This window comes from Coregonus lavaretus, assembly GCF_964263955.1.
Source record: "Coregonus lavaretus genome assembly, chromosome: 36".
NCBI lineage: Eukaryota > Metazoa > Chordata > Actinopteri > Salmoniformes > Salmonidae > Coregonus > Coregonus lavaretus.
In genome coordinates, this window is record NC_140023.1 from 27,595,114 (window position 1) to 27,614,993 (window position 19,880).

The following is a 19,880-nucleotide window of genomic DNA, read 5'->3' on the forward strand; positions in this document are numbered from 1 at the left end:
GTCTGTAAACAGGGCCTCCGCAGTTTGCAGAGCCGCGGGGAGACCGGGCAGAGCCTTGGAAAAGCGGTCCACAACGACCAGGATGGTGGTGTTAGCTTGGGAGAGGGGAATATCAGTCAGGAAATCAACACTTAGGTGAGACCATGGTCGTTGTGGAACTGGTAAAGGTTGTAACTTACCCGCTGGGAGGTGCCTAGGTGCCTTACTCTGGGCGCACACCGAGCAGGAGGAGACATACACCCTCACGTCCTTAGCCAAGGTAAGCCACCAGTACTTTCCGGTCAGGCAGCGCACTGTACGACCGATACCTGGGTGACCAGAGGAGAGTGACATGTGTGCCCAGTAGATCAGACGATCACGGATAAGAGCAGGCACGTACCGTAGCCCAGCTGGACACTGAGGTGGAGATGGATCTGTGCGTAATTCCTGCTCTATATCCATCGCCCATACTACCGGCACCACAATGCAGGAGGCCGGGAGTATGGGGGTGTTGTCTCTGGGCCTCTCCTCTGTGTCATACAGTCGTGACAATGCGTCTGCCTTCATTTCTTCGTACCCGTGATGTATGACAGTGTAAAATCGAACCGGGTGAAGAATAGGGCCCACCTGGCCTGGCGAGGATTCAGCCTCCTCGCTGCCCGGATGTACTCCAGGTTACGGTGGTCCGTCCAGACGAGGAAAGGGTGTTTCGCCCCTTTGAGCCAATGCCTCCACACGGTCAAGGCTCGGACAACAGCCAACAGCTCCCGATCACCAACGTCGTAATTCTGCTCCGCCGGGCTGAGCTTCTTAGAGAAGAAGGCACAGGGGTGGAGCTTGGTTGGCGTGCCCGAGCATTGAGGCAGGACAGCGCCTCGGACGCATCCACCTCCACTACGAACGGTAGTGATGGATCGGGGTGGGCCGGTACCGGGACGGAGGTGAACAGACCTCGCAGTTTGCTGAAGGTCAGCCTCAGCAGACCAGCGGAGCCGGGACGGCCCACCCTTCAACAGGGATGTAATGGGAGCTGCGACCTTGCCAAATCCCCGGATAAACCTCCGATAGTAGTTGGCGAAGCCAAGGAAGCGCTGCACCTCCTTAACCGTGGTTGGAGTCGGCCAATTACGCACGGCTGAAATGTGATCTTCCTCCATCTCCACACCTGAGGTGGTAATGCGGTATCCGAGGAAGGAGACAGAAAAATTGGCTGACTCCAATCACGGTTAAGGAGGTGCAGCGCATTGACTCGATCACTGACGGAATGAAGGGGAGAGGATAACTAAATGTGATCGTCTCCTTGTTCAGTGGTCAATAATCAATGAACGGGCGCAGACCGCCGTCTTTCTTCTTCACAAAGAAGAAACTCGAGGAGGCGGGTGAAGTGGAGGGACGTATATACCCCTGGCGCAGGGACTTGGTGACGTATGTTTCCATAGCCGCCGTTTCAGCCTGCGACAAGGGGGTACACATGACTCCTGGGAGGTACAGCGTCTACCCGGAGGTTTATCGCGCAATCCCCCGCCCGATGAGGTGGTAACTTAGTAGCCTGCGTTTTTGAAAACGCGTGCGCCAAATCGAGGTATTCGGGGGGAATGCGCACGGTTGAGGTACTGTCTGGACTTTCCACCACCCCACGACCACCCCGTGAGAACCCTCTGCGGCCATGAGAAAGTGGGGTTGTGGAGTGCTAACCAAGGGATACCTAATACCACAGGGAAAGCAGGGGACGGCGGCTCCACCCAGCTCTCTCGGACGGTGGCTCCACCCAGGTCCATCAGCTCGTGATCCGAGTCGGCCGAGGTGGGAACGGACAGAACCCTTCCAGGATGCCCTCTGGCTGCCAGCAGTTTGTCCTAACGGATGGCCATGTCAACCAGTTGTGTGAAGGACAACATTTTACATTACATTTTAGTTATTTAGCAGACGCTCTTATCCAGAGCGACTTACAGGAGCAATTAGGGTTAAAGGCCTTGCTCAAGGGCACATCGACAGATTTTTCACCTAGTCGGCTCGGGGATTAGAACCAGCGACCTTTCGGTTACTGGCACAACGCTCTTAACCACTAAGCTACCTGCCGCCCCCGCAACATGTTGTCCCGTCAGGCTAGCTCCCGTCGGACTTCCTCCCACAGATGGCACCGGAAATGGTCGATCAGTGCCCGCTCGTTCCACCCGGACCCCGCTGCAAGAGTCTGAAACTCCAAAGCGAAGTCCTGCGCTGTCCTCGTCCCCTGCTTCAGGTGGACCAGCCGCTCGCCCGCCTCTCGACCTTCGGGCGGGTGATCGAAGACACCCCGAAAGAGGCGAGCGAACTCCCCGTAGTTCTCCAACGCGGCTCCTCCTTCGTTCCAAACCGCGTTGGCCCACTCCAGGGCTTTCCCCGAGAGGCAGGAAATGAGGACGGACACCTTCTCCCGCTCCGATGGGGCCGGCCTGATGCTGGAGAAGTAGAGCTCCAGTTGGAGGAGGAATCCTTGGCAGAGCGCCGCCGTCCCGTCGAACTCCTGTGGTCGGGATATCTGGATCCCTCCGGGTGCTGGGGTGTGGGTGGCTGGATCCGGTTGGCCAGCTGGTCTCGAGAGATCGGGTCCTCTCCTCTCCAGGCGTTGGACGACCTGAAGAACCCGATCCATCGCTTCCCCCAAGCTGGCCAGCATCGTGGAATGCTCCTGGACCCATGCCACGACTCCAGGCATGCACTCCTCTCCCGCTGACTCCATAGCGGGTGGGTGATTCAGTGATGAGTGTGATTAGAAGGAGTCAGGCGCAGGAGGGTAAATCACCAAATATAGAGTTTATTCCGTCGTACACAGTTGCGCTGGATAGCGACAACAAAATACAGGCACAGATTAATAATCTACCCCGGCAATACAAGGTACGAGTAGTTCCACCGAGCTACACTCAACTCACATAAAACAATCACCCAAGGACAAGGGGGCAGAGGGAACACTTATACACGGACTAATGAGGGGATATGAACCAGGTGTGTGTAATTAACACGACAAGACAAATGGAATGATGATATATGGAGCAGTAGTGGCTAGTAAGCCGGTGACGACGAACGCCGAAGCCTGCCCGAACAAGGAGGGGAGGCAGCCTCGGCAGAAGTCGTAACAGAACTATTAATAATTTGAAGTTGTACTCTGTTTGTAGTCTGTGATTCAGTGTAGTTTAGTGCCTTGATGTTATCTGGAGTCTTGCTGTTTCACTCTAATTGGGTTATGTGGAGTTGGAGGCTGGGCTGACAGATTGTATAGAAGAGATTGACTGAGAGTGAATGATAAGTCACACCTTCAGTCACAGTTGGATGTTTCAGATAGACTTGTGTCTGTTTCTCAGCTCTTGGACATGCATCATGTATGATGTCCCTCTGTCTAAACAAGTGCTTCATGTTTGGACACACCAGTGTGTCACTGTACAGTACAGTTCTGGGTGGTGGTGTGTACAGTATGTGTGTGTACGTGTACTTGAGTGTGTTTGTGTATACGTGAGTGTGTGTGTGTGTGCATGCATGCGTGTGTGTTTGCGCCTGTCCGATGTTATTCCAAAACTCCTTATCTCCTGTCTATCTCTTTCACAGTAGCTGTCTTATTTAGATGTAGTTCATTGAGAGGGTGCTAAATCACAATCATACTGTTGCTAGGTGTGTGTGTGTATACGTGTGTGTGTGTGTTTGTGTGTGCGCGCGCATGTGTGTGTGTGTGTGAAGTTCTATCAGCAGCCTCAGACGTGGTCCTGTTCTCTGACTGTCCTCACCCTTCCCTGAAATAACTATTTTGGGAAAAGTTTCAGATACCATCTCTCCTGTCTTTTACCTGGCTCTCTGAGTGAATGGCATGGAGGAGAGAGGAGGAGGTGGTGATGGGAGGGGAGGAGAAGAGAAGAGAGGAGAGGAGGAGGAGGCAGGAGAAAGTGCCACAGAACAGTCTGTTGAGACTCATCCATATGGCTGTCATGCCTTTTCAGATTTCATGCTAAATTGAACATAGGACAGCACAGCCTTCACCTGTTACCTCCCCTCTATAGAATACATCAGACACTACACGTCTTTGACCTTTCACCTCTATTGAGAATGGTCAACCAAGACAAAATCCGACTAAGAGGGAGGCTGTCTAAAAGCTAGAACTCATGATTACAGACTGCCATTCCAGTCTGCCCTGTCCAGTCAGCCACTGGCTGCCAACCACAGCCCAAAACAACATGGCGGAACTAATGACTGGCTGCCCCAGTGCTGCTATGCATTGTGTGTATGCCAGGATCTCTGTGTGCATGATGTTTTCCTTTTAAAGATCAAACAGCCGCTCACTTATCTGATTATTTCTCCTTTTCCTGCCACTTTCAAGTAGATGGTTGGAGTACTCCAAGTAGGAGGACTGTGCACAGCTACTGTATATGTCACCTACGTTTGGGGTTCCCTTTCATCTCTGTACTCTTACAATATGGCAGTTTTGTGAATAGGGAATGTGATTAAATTCACCCGTTTCTCTGTGGAACAGTTGGGCTGAGAGAGGAAATAAGGCAGGTTGATGTCCACATATCTCTGGTTCTGCCTGTCATGATTCCAACACTCCAACACTAGACTCAGTATTACCTGACAGCTAGTTGGAAAGAGATGGGAACATAGTGGGGGCATGGCTGAGTTTAATAGGTCTCTACTGCAGGGATGTTCAGGAGGAGAATTCCCTCTGCGGGATGTATTTTTCAGCAGATTTTTTCTCTTTCTTTCTCTCTCTTTCTCTCTCTCTCTCTCTCTCTCTCTCTCGATCTCTGTCTCTCTCTCTCTCCCACTCTCTCTGCCTCTTCCTCTTCCTTATTTTTAGGGAGTAATTGAAATACATAGGGAATATGAGCGTATTTAAATGAAATCTGTTAATATTGCATGACTTTTAATTTCATTGTGTGCATTAGTGTATTCTCATTTGCTTCTCCTAGCATTTCTAAGCTTCTTTGAATTGACTTGTATCAGAGCTTGGCCTTTCTCTGCAGGAGACAATCCACTGAGCCAGTTTGAAACCCTGCAGCTTGCATCCCTCTGTAGATTAGATTTATCACCAGATCACCAGATTAGCCTCTGTCTTTAACATCTGTGAATAGGCTCCATTGCCTTATACCATAGGATAGATTTTTGCGTTTGTTGAGTCTGGTGAAGTTGTATTAATGGGCAAATGAATCTTACTTTTTTAAATCAAAAGCACATCTTTGAATGAAGGGTATTTTGTCAACAGGAATGTATGGAAACGTACATACAGTGAAATGTTTCTAATATTTAGTTGAGGGCTACAATATGGTATTCATCAGATGGTTTAACATTCTCTGTAGCCTCCGTCCCCCATCCTCCCTCTATCTCCTTTTATCTCTCTGTCGCTCTCACCAGCTCTCTCTCTCTTTCTCTTTGAAGGGCCCAGTCAAGGGGTGTAAATAGCTTTTTGTTATCTCAGGGAGAAGTCACATTGAGTGGAAACAGAGACATCTCCCTCCTCCATTCTTTAGATAATGACACATGGAAAATTCTGGGCTTAAACAAAGGATATTTATTTGGTCTGTTGTGTGAAAATGATTGATCAAATCTACAGTGGGGTCTGAAATTATTGTCACCCTTGATAAAGATGAGCAAAAATTACTGTATAAAATAAATAATTCAAATACTTGTATGCAAAAATATTTTGGGAAATTGTATTATTTTATAATACTAATACAATTGCTCAAAAGAGATTTTGTTTAACAAGTAATATATATTTTTCTCTCAAAAAGGTAGGGGTCAAAATTATTAACACCCCTGTTTTCAATACCTTTTAATACCTCACCTTGCAAGGATAACGGCACAGAGCCTGAGTTGGAGAACACACTGGGAGGGATCTTAGACCGTTCATCCATACAGAATCCTTCCAGATCCTTGATATCCTTCGTCTGCGCTTATGGACTGCCTTCTTCAATTCAAACCACAGGTTTTCAATAGGTTTCACATCCGGAGACTGAGATGGCCATTGCAAAATGTTGATTTTGTGGCCAATTAGCAATTTCTTTGTAGATTTTGGCGTGTGCTCGGGGTTATTGTCTTGCTGAAAGATCCACTTGCAGCCAAGTTTCAGCCTCCTGGCAGAGGCAACCAGGTTTTGGCTAAAATGTCCTGGTACTGGGTAAAGTTCATGATGCCGTTGACCTTAACAAGAGCCCCAGCACCAGTGGAAGCAAAATAGCCCCATAACATCAAAGATCCACCACCATATTTTACAGTAGGTATAGGGTTCTATTCTGCTCATCCATTCTCATTTCGACGCCAAACCCACCATTGGTGTGCATGGCCAAAGAACTCTATTTTCATGTCATCCAACAAATGTAAACGCCTGCTAAATGGCATTGGCACTTGGATTGGAACCCATGCTTTGGTCAGATGACATGAAAATGAAGCTCTTTGGCCACTCACACCAGTGTTGTACCCCTTTTCTTATCTAACACCATTGCTCAGCAGCTTGGAAATTACTTGTGTTATTTACATTTGTTGGACATTGTTTTTTTCACACCTTTTCCAATAAACATTCAGAAAGTATTCACACCCCTTTACTTTTTCCACATTTTGGTATGTAACAGCCTGAATTTAAAATTGATTAAATTCATGTTATTGGTTTGCTGGATAGCCGGAGCCCAATGAGCCCTGGTCAAAAGTAGTGCACTATATAGGGAATAGGGTGCCATTTGGGACGCACCCCTGGTGTTGTGTGGTAAGGAGCAGGTACTGTCATTTATTTTACATTTACGTTTTAGTCATTTAGCAGACGCTCATAGTGGCAACAGTTGTTGAATGCAGCTGGAGCAGTGGCCTGCAGACGGTGCCAACCTCCCTCCCTCCATCCCATCCACCCCTCCATCCCTTATTTCTCGCTTTGTCCTATGGCTAAATTTAGTCTATCACATGTTGATATAGGTCAACTGTGGACAAGCATGTATTTATTCCCATCCTTCTCACTGCTCCTCAAATCAAGGAGACATTAGTAAATAGGGCAGAAAATATTTCTCTATAGTGCTGACTGCCGAGCAGCACTCCAGTGCTGAGAGTTAAGTGCGTGTGTGCTTGTTAATGTGTGTGTGTGCGCGTGTGCGAGCCATCATGTCTCAGTTTGTGAGAGCTGCATGTCTGTGAGCTGATGGAGCATGACCGTGAGGAAGGAGAAGATGTGTGTGTGTCAGAAGTCTCTCTTTCCTTCTCCCTCTGTTCTAATGAAACACAGCTCATTCAGGAGACAAGCCTGTACTGCAGAAAGAAATGAATTCATTTCTCCAATACATTCAGAAGATAGAATGAGAAACAACTTTTCTTGGCTGTCATTATCCTTACAACATTTTGGCAATACATTTCAGTGTTCTATTCAGCTGTAGCCTACATGTCCGTTTCCTGACCTACTATTAAACAACGTTTAAATGTTGTTGTGGTACAATGGTGACTAATGGAAACTGCAATACAAATGTTAGTATTGTGGTCAGTGGTAACCTAATTTCAACATTCTCTCTCTCTCCCTCCCCACATTGTCCCTCCCCTCCCCCTCTCGCCTCTATCTCTCTCAGTTCTTTGCATCCAGGCAGCATCCATCCAGTTCACCAAGGAGCCCAAATCCCAGGATGCATTGCATGGCCGCAGTGCCATGCTCCGCTGTGAGGTCAGCGACCCGGCAGACATTCAGTATGGCTGGCTACACAACGGTCAACCCCTGAACAACACCGAGAGGCGCTTCCGCGAGGTCAGCAACCTCAAGTTCACGGCGGTGGACCGGAGAGTGGACGCTGGGAACTTTGAGTGCGTGGCCTCCAACACGGTCACGGGAGAGGAGGCCCACTCCACTAACGCCTCTTTCAACATCAAGTGTGAGTGTTAATACATGTCCCATACACTTGGGGTTGTGTTCCTTGAGGTGCAACGTTCAGAATAGATGTTAAATGCAGATCAAAATTGAATGAATAGAGTTGACATGATGCCCAGTTCATCATGACAGAAAATAATATCTGTTACATAAAAGGCATTTTTTAACCTTAACCATGCGCTGAATATGTGCAAGATTTTCCTCATGGTGCCGTACCAAGGCCCTACAACCCACAAGTTTCAGACATGCAACACAGGTGGATCGTTGTGTCTCAGAGCAATCTACCTAAATTAAAAAGCCACATAAAAGCCTCAGTATAGAATATCAGGTAAGGATGTACGAGATTAGATTTTTTTTCGATACCTTGTAGGCACCTTGTTCTTTGTTGCTACCCTCCCATTCAAAAGGAAACTTGATATGTGCGCCACCAAGCATGTGTTTCTTGTTTCTTTTCTCCGTTGTGTAACACTCACTTTTCCCACATCCCCTCAAAAGGCTTTTGCGTGTTGAAATGACTAAAGAGTTAAACTCCCCTTACAGCCATATCATTATTTACGTTCTAGATTAAGTGTCTTGTTTCGAGATCTTATTCATTCATGATGTTTTTCTCAACCGCCCCCAAAACCCAAATCCTTTGCCGTTGAAGGCCTCTTAGTACTCAGAGATCTCTTACTAAATCAAATCAAAGTTTATTGGTCGTGGACACAGATTTGCAGATATTATCACAGGTACAGCGGAATGCTTGTGTTTCTAGCTCCAACAGTGCAGTAATAATATCTAGCAATACAAAACAATACACACATAATCCAAAAAGTAAAGAGAAAGAAATGAAGAAATATCAGAACGAGCAATATACTGTGCATTTCCACATTTTGTTACATTTCAGCCTTATAAAAAAAAAAAAATACATTAATTATTTTCATCATCAATCTACACACAATACCCAATAATGACAAAGCAACAACAGGTTTTTAGAAATGTTTGCAAATGTATTAAAAATAAAAAACAGATACCTTATTTACATAAGTATTCAGACCCTTTTCTATGAGACTCAAAATTGAGCTCAGGTCCATCCTGTTTCCATTGATCATCCTTGAGATGTTTCTAAAATTTGATTGGAGTCCACCTGTGGTAAATTCAATTGATTGGATATGATTTGGAAAGGCACACACCTGTCTATATAAGGTCACAAGATTGACAGTGCATGTCAGAGCAAAAACCAAGCCATAAGGTCGAAGGAATTGTCTGTAGAGCTCCGAGACAGGATTGTGTCGAGGCACATATCTGGGGAAGGGTATGAGGGAAAGATGAATGGAGCACACAGGACCTCAGACTGGGGGCAAAGGTTCACCTTCCAACAGGACAAAGACCCTAAACACACAACCCAGGAGTGGCTTCAGGACAAGTCTCGGAATGTCCTTGAGTGGCCCATTCTTCTCTGCAGATCCTCAAGCTCTGTCAGGTTGGATGGGGAGCGTCGTTGCACAGCTATTTCCAGGTCTCTCCGGAGATGTTCGATTGGGTTCAAGTCCGGGCTCTGGCTGGGCCACTCAAGGACATTCAGAGACGTGTCCTGAAGCTACTCCTGCGTTGTCTTGGCTGTGTGCTTAGGGTCAATGTCCTGTTGGAAGGTGAACCTTCGCCCCAGTCTGAGGTCCTGAGCGCTCTGGAGCAGGTTTTCATCAAGGATATCTCTGTACTTTGCTCCGTTCATCTTTCCCTCGATCCTGACTATTATCCCAGTCCCTGCCGCTGAAAAACATCCCCACAGCATGATGCTGCCACTACCATGATTCACCGTAGGGATGGTTCCAGGTTTCCTCCAGACGTGATGCTTGGCATTCAGGCCAAAGAGTTCAATCTTGATTTCATCAGACCAGATAATCTTGTTTCTCATGGTCTGAGAGTCCTTTAGGTGCCTTTTGGCAAACTCCAAGCGGGCTGTCATGTTCCTTTTACTGAGGAGTGGCTTCTGTCTGGCCACTGTACCATAAAGGCCTGATTGGTGGAGTGCTGCAGAGATGGTTGTCCTTCTGGAAGGTTCTCCCATCTCCACAGAGGAACTCTTGAGCTCTGTCAGAGTGACCATTGGGTTCTTGGTCACCTCCCTGACCAAGGCCCTTCTCCCCCGATTGCTCAGTTTAGCCTGGCGGCCAGCTCTAGGAAGAGTCTTGGTGATTCCAAACTTCTTCCATTTAAGAATGATGGAGGCCACTGTGTTCTTGGGGACCTTCAATGTCTGCAGACAATTTTTGGTACCCTTCCCCAGATCTGTGCCTCGACACAATCCTGTCTCGGAGCTCTACAGACAATTCCTTCGACCTCATGGCTTCGTTTTTGTTCTGACATGCACTGTCAACTGTGGGACCTTATGTAGACAGGTGTGTGCCTTTCCAAATCATGTCCAATCAATTGAATTTGCCACAGGTGGACTCCAATCAAGTTGTAAAAACATCTCAAGGATGATCAATGGAAACAGGATGCACCTGAGCTCAATTTCGAGTCTCATAGCAAAGGGTCTGAATACTTAAGTAAATGAGGTATTTCTATTTAATTATTTTAATAAATGTGCAAAAATTTATAAAAACCAGTTTTCACTTCGTCATTATGGAGTGTTGTGTGTAGATTGATGAGGAAATACATTAATTTAATCAATTTTAGAATAAGGCTGTAATGTAACAAAATGTGGAAAAAGTCAAGGGGTCTGAATACTTTCCGAATGCACTGATATATATATATATATATATATATATATATATATATATATATATATATACATATACACACACACACATACACTATCAGTCAAAAGTTTGGACACTCATTCCAGGGTTTTTCTTTATTTTTTTATTATTTTCTACATTGTAGAATAATAGTGAAGACATCAAAACTATGAAACGACATAGTGGTTAGTACTTGATTCCATATGTGTTATTTCATAGTTTTGATGTCTTCACTATTATTCTACAATGTAGAAAATAATAAAAAAATTAAGAAAAACCCTGGAATGAGTAGGTGTGTCCAAACTTTTGACTGGTACTGTACATATTACCTCAATTACCTGGACTAACCTGTGCCCCCGCACATTGACTCTGTACCGGTACCCCCTGTATATGTATGTGTGTGTGTGTATATATATATATATATATATATATAAAATGGCACCCCAATGGTGGAACAAGCTCCGCCAGGACAGCGGAGTCACTGACCACCTTCCAGAGACACTTGAAACCCTACCTCTTTAAAGAATACCTGGAATAGTATAAAGTAATCCTTCTACCCCCCTCCCCCACCCCCCCATAAAAATTAAATAAAAAAATTAAGAAGAAAAAAAGTGGTTGTCCCACTGGCTATCATAAATTGAATGCACAAATTTGTAAGTCGCTCTGGATAAGAGCGTCTGCTAAATGATGTAAATGTAAATATATATATATATATATATATATATATATATATATATATATATATATATATATATATACATACAGTGAGGGAAAAAAGTATTTGATCCCCTGCTGATTTTGTACGTTTGCCCACTGACAAAGAAATTATCAGTCTATAATTTTAATGGTAGGTTTATTTGAACAGTGAGAGACAGAATAACAACAAAACAATCCAGAAAAACGCATGTCAAAAATGTTATAAATTGATTTGCATTTTAATGAGGGAAATAAGTATTTGACCCCCTCTCAATCAGAAAGATTTCTGCCTCCCAGGTGTCTTTTATACAGGTAACGAGCTGAGATTAGGAGCACACTCTTAAAGGGAGTGCTCCTAATCTCAGCTTGTTACCTGTATAAAAGACACCTGTCCACAGAAGCAATCAGTCAGATTCCAAACTCTCCACCATGGCCAAGACCAAAGAGCTCTCCAAGGATGTCAAGGACAAGATTGTAGACCTACACAAGGCTGGAATGGGCTACAAGACCATCGCCAAGCAGCTTGGTGAGAAGGTGACAACAGTTGGTGCGATTATTCGCAAATGGAAGAAACACAAAATAACTGTCAATCTCCCTCGGCCTGGGGCTCCATGCAAGATCTCACCTCGTGGAGTTGCAATGATCATGAGAATGGTGAGGAATCAGCCCAGAACTACACGGGAGGCTCTTGTCAATGATCTCAAGGCAGCTGGGACCATAGTCACCAAGAAAACAATTGGTAACACACTACGCCGTGAAAGACTGAAATCCTGCAGTGCCCGCAAGGTCCCCCTGCTCAAGAAAGCACATATACATGCCTGTCTGAAGTTTGCCAATGAACATCTGAATGATTCAGAGGAGAACTGGGTGAAAGTGTTGTGGTCAGATGAGACCAAAATGGAGCTCTTTGGCATCAACTCAACTCGCCGTGTTTGGAGGAGGAGGAATGCTGCCTATGACCCCAAGAACACCATCCCCACCGTCAAACATGGAGCTGGAAACATTATGCTTTGGGGGTGTTTTTCTGCTAAGGGGACAGGACAACTTCACCGCATCAAAGGGACGATGGACGGGGCCATGTACCGTCAAATCTTGGGTGAGAACCTCCTTCCCTCAGCCAGGGCATTGAAAATGAGTCGTGGATGGGTATTCCAGCATGACAATGACCCAAAACACACGGCCAAGGCAACAAAGGAGTGGCTCAAGAAGAAGCACATTAAGGTCCTGGAGTGGCCTAGCCAGTCTCCAGACCTTAATCCCATAGAAAATCTGTGGAGGGAGCTGAAGTTTCAAGTTGCCAAACGTCAGCCTCAAAACTTTAATGACTTGGAGAAGATCTGCATAGAGGAGTGGGACAAAATCCCTCCTGAGATGTGTGTAAACCTGGTGGCCAACTACAAGAAACGTCTGACCTCTGTGATTGCCAACAAGGGTTTTGCCACCAAGTACTAAGTCATGTTTTGCAGAGGGGTCAAATACTTATTACCCTCATTAAAATGTTAATCAATTTATAACATTTTTGACATGGGTTTTTCTGGATTTTTTTGTTGTTATTCTGTCTCTCACTGTTCAAATAAACCTACCATTAAAATTATAGACTAATCATTTCTTTGTCAGTGGGCAAACGTACAAAATCAGCAGCGGATCAAATACTTTTTTCCCTCACTGTATATATATATATATATATATGTATATGTATATGTATGTATATATATATATATATGTATATATATATATATATATATATATATATATATATATATATATCGCTACTGTTCTTTTACTGTTACTCTTTAATTGTTATTATTTAAAAAAAAATTACTTATCTATTTTTTACTCTACATTTATTTTTCTTAAAACTGCATTGTTGGTTAAGTGCTTGTAAGTAATTATTTCACTGTTGTATTCGGTGCATGTGACAAATCAAATTTGATTTGATTTGAACTATGTCCCTTTCCCCATATTATGGCCTATAAAAACAACTGTTGGCTTTTTAGAAAGCAGCTGGATAAGGCAATGCCCAGATGAATCCACTGTTTCCCTTCAACGTGTTATGAGTCTTCAGAAAGCCAGGCTGGGTGTTTTTGACTGTGTGGTGAGGGCTAGGTCTGTTCTCTAGATCCTGAGCACAGAAGCACAGAAGAAGCAGATGAGCATTAGAGTGCAGAGTAATGGAGCAACACACACAACACATGGAGATGCACACACCCACCCACGCACACACACACACACACACACACACACACACACACACACACACACACACACACACACACACACACACACACACACACACACAAACACACACCTGAGGTTAAAACCACCAGGCCAATGAGGCTTTGGCGTTTGCTGCCTTGCCTCAACTCCTATTAATGAAGGACAGCCTGTTATCCCAAAGAAACATATTATTTTTGAGGCCCTCGTCTCACCTGAAGGAAAATATTTTAATGTCCTGTAATTAAAAATGATTTATCACTGCAATAAAAGCATAGACTGACTCACTGACAGCGATAAAAACAAGTTAAACATGAACTACCGGTTGTCACAACCCAGAATAAACTAGATGATCTTTCAGGTCACGATTGTCAATTCAAAGAACTCAAGAATGCTTTTATGTGTTAATCATTATGAAATATAGTGAAAGTTTTCTTTTAATTAAAAATGGTCTTCTATGTTTACCTGACCTGAAGTTCTATACTGGTGTATGTGCAAGTGAGAGAGACAGGAGAATTCAGAAGTGAGAGAGATTTGTATTTCTAAACTTTTATAAGAGCTCATGCATGTACAGTATGTGCATACACTCTGAGTGTTAGTTGTATATAGTGCATTTTTCCTTGACACAGGGGTGTGTGACAGGGTGTGAGAGGGTGTTTATAGGTCACACTATATCAAACAGGTTATTCGGTAGTTGAGGCCAAAAGTTGTACAAGACAGGATTGTGTCGAGGCACAATCTACACATAACACCCCATAATGATAAAGCGAAAACAGGTTTTTAGATTTTTTTCTCCAAATCTATAACAAATAAAAAACAGAAAAACCTTGTTTGCATAAGTATTCAGACTTGCTACGAGACTCGAAATAGAGCTCAGGTGCATCCTGTTTCCATTGATCATCCTTGAGATGTTTCTACAACTTGATTGGAATCCACCTGTGGTAAATTCAGTTGATTGGACATGATTTGGAAAGGCACACACCTGTCTATATAAGGTCCCACAGTTGACAGTGCATGTCAGGGCAATAACTAAGCCATGAGGTCGAAGGATTTGTCCGTAGAGCTCCAAGACAGGATTGTGTCGAGGCACAGATGTAGGGAAGGTTACCAAAAAATGTCTGCAGCATTGAAGGTCCCCAAAAACACAGTGGCCTCCATCATTCTTAAATGGAAGAAGTTTGGAACCACCAAGACTCTTACTAGAGCTGGCCGCCCGGCCAATCTGAGCAATCGGGGGTCAAGGGCCTTGGTCAGGGAGGTGACCAAGAACCTGATGGTCATTCTGACAGAGCTCTAGAGTTCCTCTGGGGAGATGGGAGAACCTTCCAGTAGGATAACTATCTCTGCAGCGCTCCACCAATCAGCCCTTTATGGTAGAGTGGACAGACGGAAGCCACTTCTCAGTAAAAGGCACATGACAGCCCGCTTGGAGTTTTCCAAAAGGCACCTAAAGACTCTCAGACCAGATCTGATGAAATCAAGATTGAAATCTTTGGCCTGAATGCCAAGCGTCACGTCTGGAGGAAACCTGGCACCATCCCTACGGTGAAGCATGGTGGTGGCAGCATCATCATGTGGGGATGTTTTTGAGCGGCAGGGACTGGGAGACTAGTCAGGATCAAGGGAAAGATGAACGGAGCAAAGTACAGAGAGATCCTTGATGAAAACCTGCTCTAGAGCGCTCAGGACCTCAGACTGGGGTGAAGGTTCATCTTCCAACAGGACAACGACCCTAAGCACACAGCCAAGACAATGCAGGAATCTCTGAATGTCCTTGAGTGGCCCAGCCAGAGTCCGGACTTGAACCCGATCGAACATCTCTGGAAAGCCCTGGTCAAAAGTAGGGCACTATATAGCGAATAGGGTGCCATTTGGGATGCTGCCTAGCACTAATGTATTGACTCAATGGAGGCTCCTCTAATCCCTTCAGTTCAGAGCAGTCATTTAGAGTAATTAAGCCCTGGGTTTTCTAATGGAGGCTTAGCCTAGTCCTCTCTGCTAGCTCTTTGTTTCAAGTTTTAATGTCACGTGCACAAGTTCAGTGAAATGCCTTTCTTGCAAGCTCCAAACCCAACAATTAAGTAATCAATATCAATTTAGCACTAAAAATATCATAAGGTAGAACAAAAACAAACAATAAATAAAAAAGATCAGGATATATGATAAACAGAGTAGCAGCAGCGTAAATTATTTGTATGTGAGTGTGTGTGCGTGTGTTTAGAGTCAGTACATCTAAAGCCTTTCCTTTTGGGGTGTTGCTATAGGCCACCAAGTGCTAACAGTCAGTATATAAATAATATGTGGGAAATGCTTGATCGTGTATGTGATGTAAACAGAGGTTTTCTTTCTTGGGAACCTGAATATTGACTGGTTTTCATCAAGCTGTCCACTCAAGAGGAAGCTTCTCACTGTAACCAGTGCTTGTAATCTGGTTCAGGTTATTAATCAACCTACCAGGGTGTTTACAAACACTACAGGAACAAGATCATCCACATGTATCGATCACATTTTTACTAATACTGTAGAACTTTGTTCTAAAGCTGTACCTGTACCCATTGGATGCAGAGATCACAACATAGTGGCTATATCCAGGAAAGCCAAAGTTCCAAAAGCTGGGCCTAAAATAGTGTATAAGAGATCATATAAAAGATTTAGCTGTGACTCTTATGTGGATGATGTTAAAAATATTTGTTGGTCTGATGTGATTAATAAGGAGCATCCAGATGCTGCACTTGATGCATTTATGAAATTGCTTCTTCCAATTATTGATAAACATGCACCTGTTAAGAAACTGACTGTTAGAACTGTTAAGGCGCCATGGATTGATGAGGAATTGAAAAATTGTATGGTTGAAAGAGATGGGGCAAAAGGAGTGGCTAATAAGTCTGGCTGCACATCTGACTTACTGCAAATTGAGAAATTATGTGACTAAACTCAACAAAAAGAAGAAGAAACTGTATTATGAAGCCAAGATCAATGATATAATGAATGGAAAAAAAACTTTGGAGTACTTTAAATGAAATTATGGGCAGAAAGACAAATTCAACTCCATCTTTCATCTAACAGCAGACCTATAAGCTTGCTGCCAGCTCTTAGCAAACTGTTGGAAAAAATTGTGTTTGACCAAATACAATGCTATTTCTCTGTAAACAAATTAACAACAGACTTTCAGCATGCTTATAGAGAAGGGCACTCAACATGTACTACACTGACACAAATTACTGATGATTGGTTGAAAGAAATTGATAATAAGAAGATTGTGGGAGCTGTACTGTTAGGTTTCAGTGCAGCCTTCGATATTATTGACCATAACCTGTTGTTGAAAAAACGTATGTGTTATGGCTTTTGAACCTCTGCCATATCGTGGATTCAGAGCTATCTATCTTATAGAACTCAAACGGTTTTCGTTAATGGAAGCTTCTCTAATGTCAAACATTTAAAGTGTGGTGTACCGCAGGGCAGCTCTCTAGGCCCTCTTTTCTATTTTTACCAATGACCTGCCACTGGCATTAAACAAAGCATGTGTGTCCATGTATGCTGATGATTCAACCATATACGCATCAGCAACCACAGCTAATTAAGTCACTGAAACCCTTAACAAAGAGTTGCTGTCTGTTTTGGAATGGGTGGCCAGTAATAAACTGGTCCTGAACATCTCTAAAACTAAGAGCATTGTATTTGGTACAAATCATCCCTAAGTTCTAGACCTCAGCTGAATCTGGTAATGAATGGTGTGGCTGTTGAAGTTGAGGAGACTAAATTACTTGGCGTTACATTAGATTGTAAACTGTCATGGTCAAAACATATAGATTCAATGGTTGTAATGATGGGGAAAGGTCTGTCCGTAATAAAGAGATTATCACCACATTCCAAAAAGCAAGTTTTGCAGGCTCTAGTTTAGTCTTATCTTGATTATTGTCCAGCCGTGTGATCAAGTGCTGCAAGGAAAGACCTAGTTAAGCTGCAGCTGGCCCAGAACAGAGCGCCACGTCTTGCTCTTCATTGTAATCAGAGGGCTGATAGAAATACTTTGCATGCCAGTCTCTCTTGGCTAAGAGTTGAGGAGAGACTGACTGCATCACTTCTTCTTTTTATAAGAAACATTAGTGTGTTGAAAATCCCAAATTGTTTGCATAGTCAACTTACACACAGCTCTGACACACACACACACTTACCCCACCAGACATGCCACCAGGGGTCTTTTCACAGTCCCCAAATCCAGAACAAATTCAAGAAAGCATACATTATTATATAGAGCCATTATTGCATGGAACTCCGTTCCATCTCATATTGCTCAAATAAACAGCAAACCTGGTTTCAAAAAACAAATAAAGCAACACCTCACGGCACAACGTCTCTCCCCTATTTGACTTAGATAGTTTGTGTGTATGTATTGATATGTAGGCTATGTGTGCCCCCCAAAAAAATTATGTAGTTATGTCCTTGAGCTCTTCTTGTCTATTAATGTTTCATGTTTTGTGTGGACCCCAGGAAGTAGCTGCTGCTTTTGCAACAGCTAATGGGGATCCTAATAAAATATTTAAAAAATACCCAATACCATACCAAGCAGTGATGCAGCCAGTCAAGATGCTCTCAATAGTGCAGCTGTATAACTTTTTGAGGATTTGAAGGCCCATGCCAAACCTTTTCACTTCCTGAAGGGGAAGAGGCGCTATCGTGCCTTCTTCACGACTGTGCGCTTCTCAGTGGACCATTTAAAATCACGGTTGGGATGGTGTTCTTCGGCTTGCAAGCATCCCCCTTTTTCCTCCAAACATAACGATGGTCATTATGACCAAACAGTTCTATGTTTGTTTCGTCAGACCAGAGGACATTTCTCCAAAAAGTACAATCTTTGTCCCCATGTGCAGTTGCAAACCGTAGTCTGGGTTTTTTATGGCGGTTTTGGAGCAGTGGATTCTTCCTTGCTGAGCGGCCTTTCAGGTTATGTCGATATAGGACTTGTTTTACTGTGGATATAGATACTTTTGTACCTGTTTCCTCCAGAATCTTCACAAGGTCCTTTGCTGTTGTCCTGGGATTGATTTGCACTTTCCGCAACAAAGTACGTTCATCTCTAGGAGACAGAACGCGTCTCCTTCCTGAGCGGTATTACGGCTGCGTGGTCCCATGGTGTTTATACTTGCATACTATTGTTTGTACAGATGAACGTGGTACCTTCAGGCGTTTGGACATTTCTCCCAAGGATGAACCAGACTTGTGGAGGTCTACAATTGTTTTTCTGAGGTCTTGGCTGATTTATTTTTATTTTCCCATGATGTCAAGCAAAGAGGCACTGAGTTTGAAGGTAGGCCTTGAAATAAAGCCACAGGTACACCTGCAATTGACTCAAATTATGTCAATTAGCCTATCAGAAGCTTCTAAAGCCATGACATCACATTCTGGAATTTCCCAAGCTGTTTAAAGGCACAGTCAACTTAGTGTATGTAAACTTCTGACCCACTGGAATTGTGATACAGTGAATTATAAGTGAAATAATCTGTCTGTAAACAATTGTTGGAAAAATTACTTGTGTCATGCACGAAGTAGATGTCCTAACCGACTTGCCAAAACTATAGTTTGTTAACAAGAAATTTGTGGAGTGGTTGAAAAACGAGTTTTAATGACTCCAACCTAAGTGTATGTAAACTTCCGACTTCAACTGTACATATTACCTCATTTTTTTCTTATTTGCAAATGTATTTTATTTTTTATTTTTACTCTGCATTGTTAGGAAGGGCTCGTAAGTAAGCATTTCACGGTAAAGTCTACACCTGTTGTATTCAGCGCATGTGACAAATGCAATTTTATTTTATTTGTTTACTGAAGTCCACGATCAGCTCCTTGGTCTTACTGACATTGAGGGGGAGGTTGTTGTCCCGGCACCACCCTGCCAGGTCACTGACCTGTAGGCTGTCTAATCGTCGCCGGTGATCAGGCCTACCACCGTCATGTCATCAGTAAACTTGATGATGGTGTTGGAGTCGTGCATGGCCACGCAGTCGTGGGTGAACAGGGAGTACAGGAGGGGACTAAGCACACACCCCTGTCGGGTCCCCGTGTTGAGGGTCAGCGTGGCGGAGGGGATGTTACCTACACTCACCACCTAGGGTCCGCCCATCAGGAAGTCCAGGATCCAGTTGCAGAGGGAGGTGTTCAGTCCCAGGGTCCTAAGATTGGTGAGGAGCTTGGCGGTGACAATGGTGTTGAACGCTGAGCTGTAGTCAATGTACAGTGTTCTCACATTGGTATTCCTCTTATCTAGGTGTGTGAGGGCAGTGTGGAGTGCAATTGAGATTGCGTCGTCTATGGATCTGTTGGGGCGGTATGCAAATATGAGTGGGTCTAGGGTGTCTGGGATAATGGAGTTGATGTGTGCCATAACCAGCCTTTCAAAGCACTTCATGATTACA

General features: G+C 44.1%; 1 protein-coding gene across 1 annotated transcript in view; it reads left to right on the plus strand.

The window, feature by feature from the left end:
* LOC311110561 (inactive tyrosine-protein kinase 7-like) overlaps positions 1–19,880 on the plus strand; it is a 212,270-nt gene that overhangs the window by 109,440 nt on the left and 82,950 nt on the right. The window contains exon 2 of the mRNA XM_084153067.1: positions 7,542–7,838. Coding sequence (XP_084009193.1) covers positions 7,542–7,838 — 297 coding nt within the window. The remainder of the gene's footprint in view (positions 1–7,541; positions 7,839–19,880) is intronic.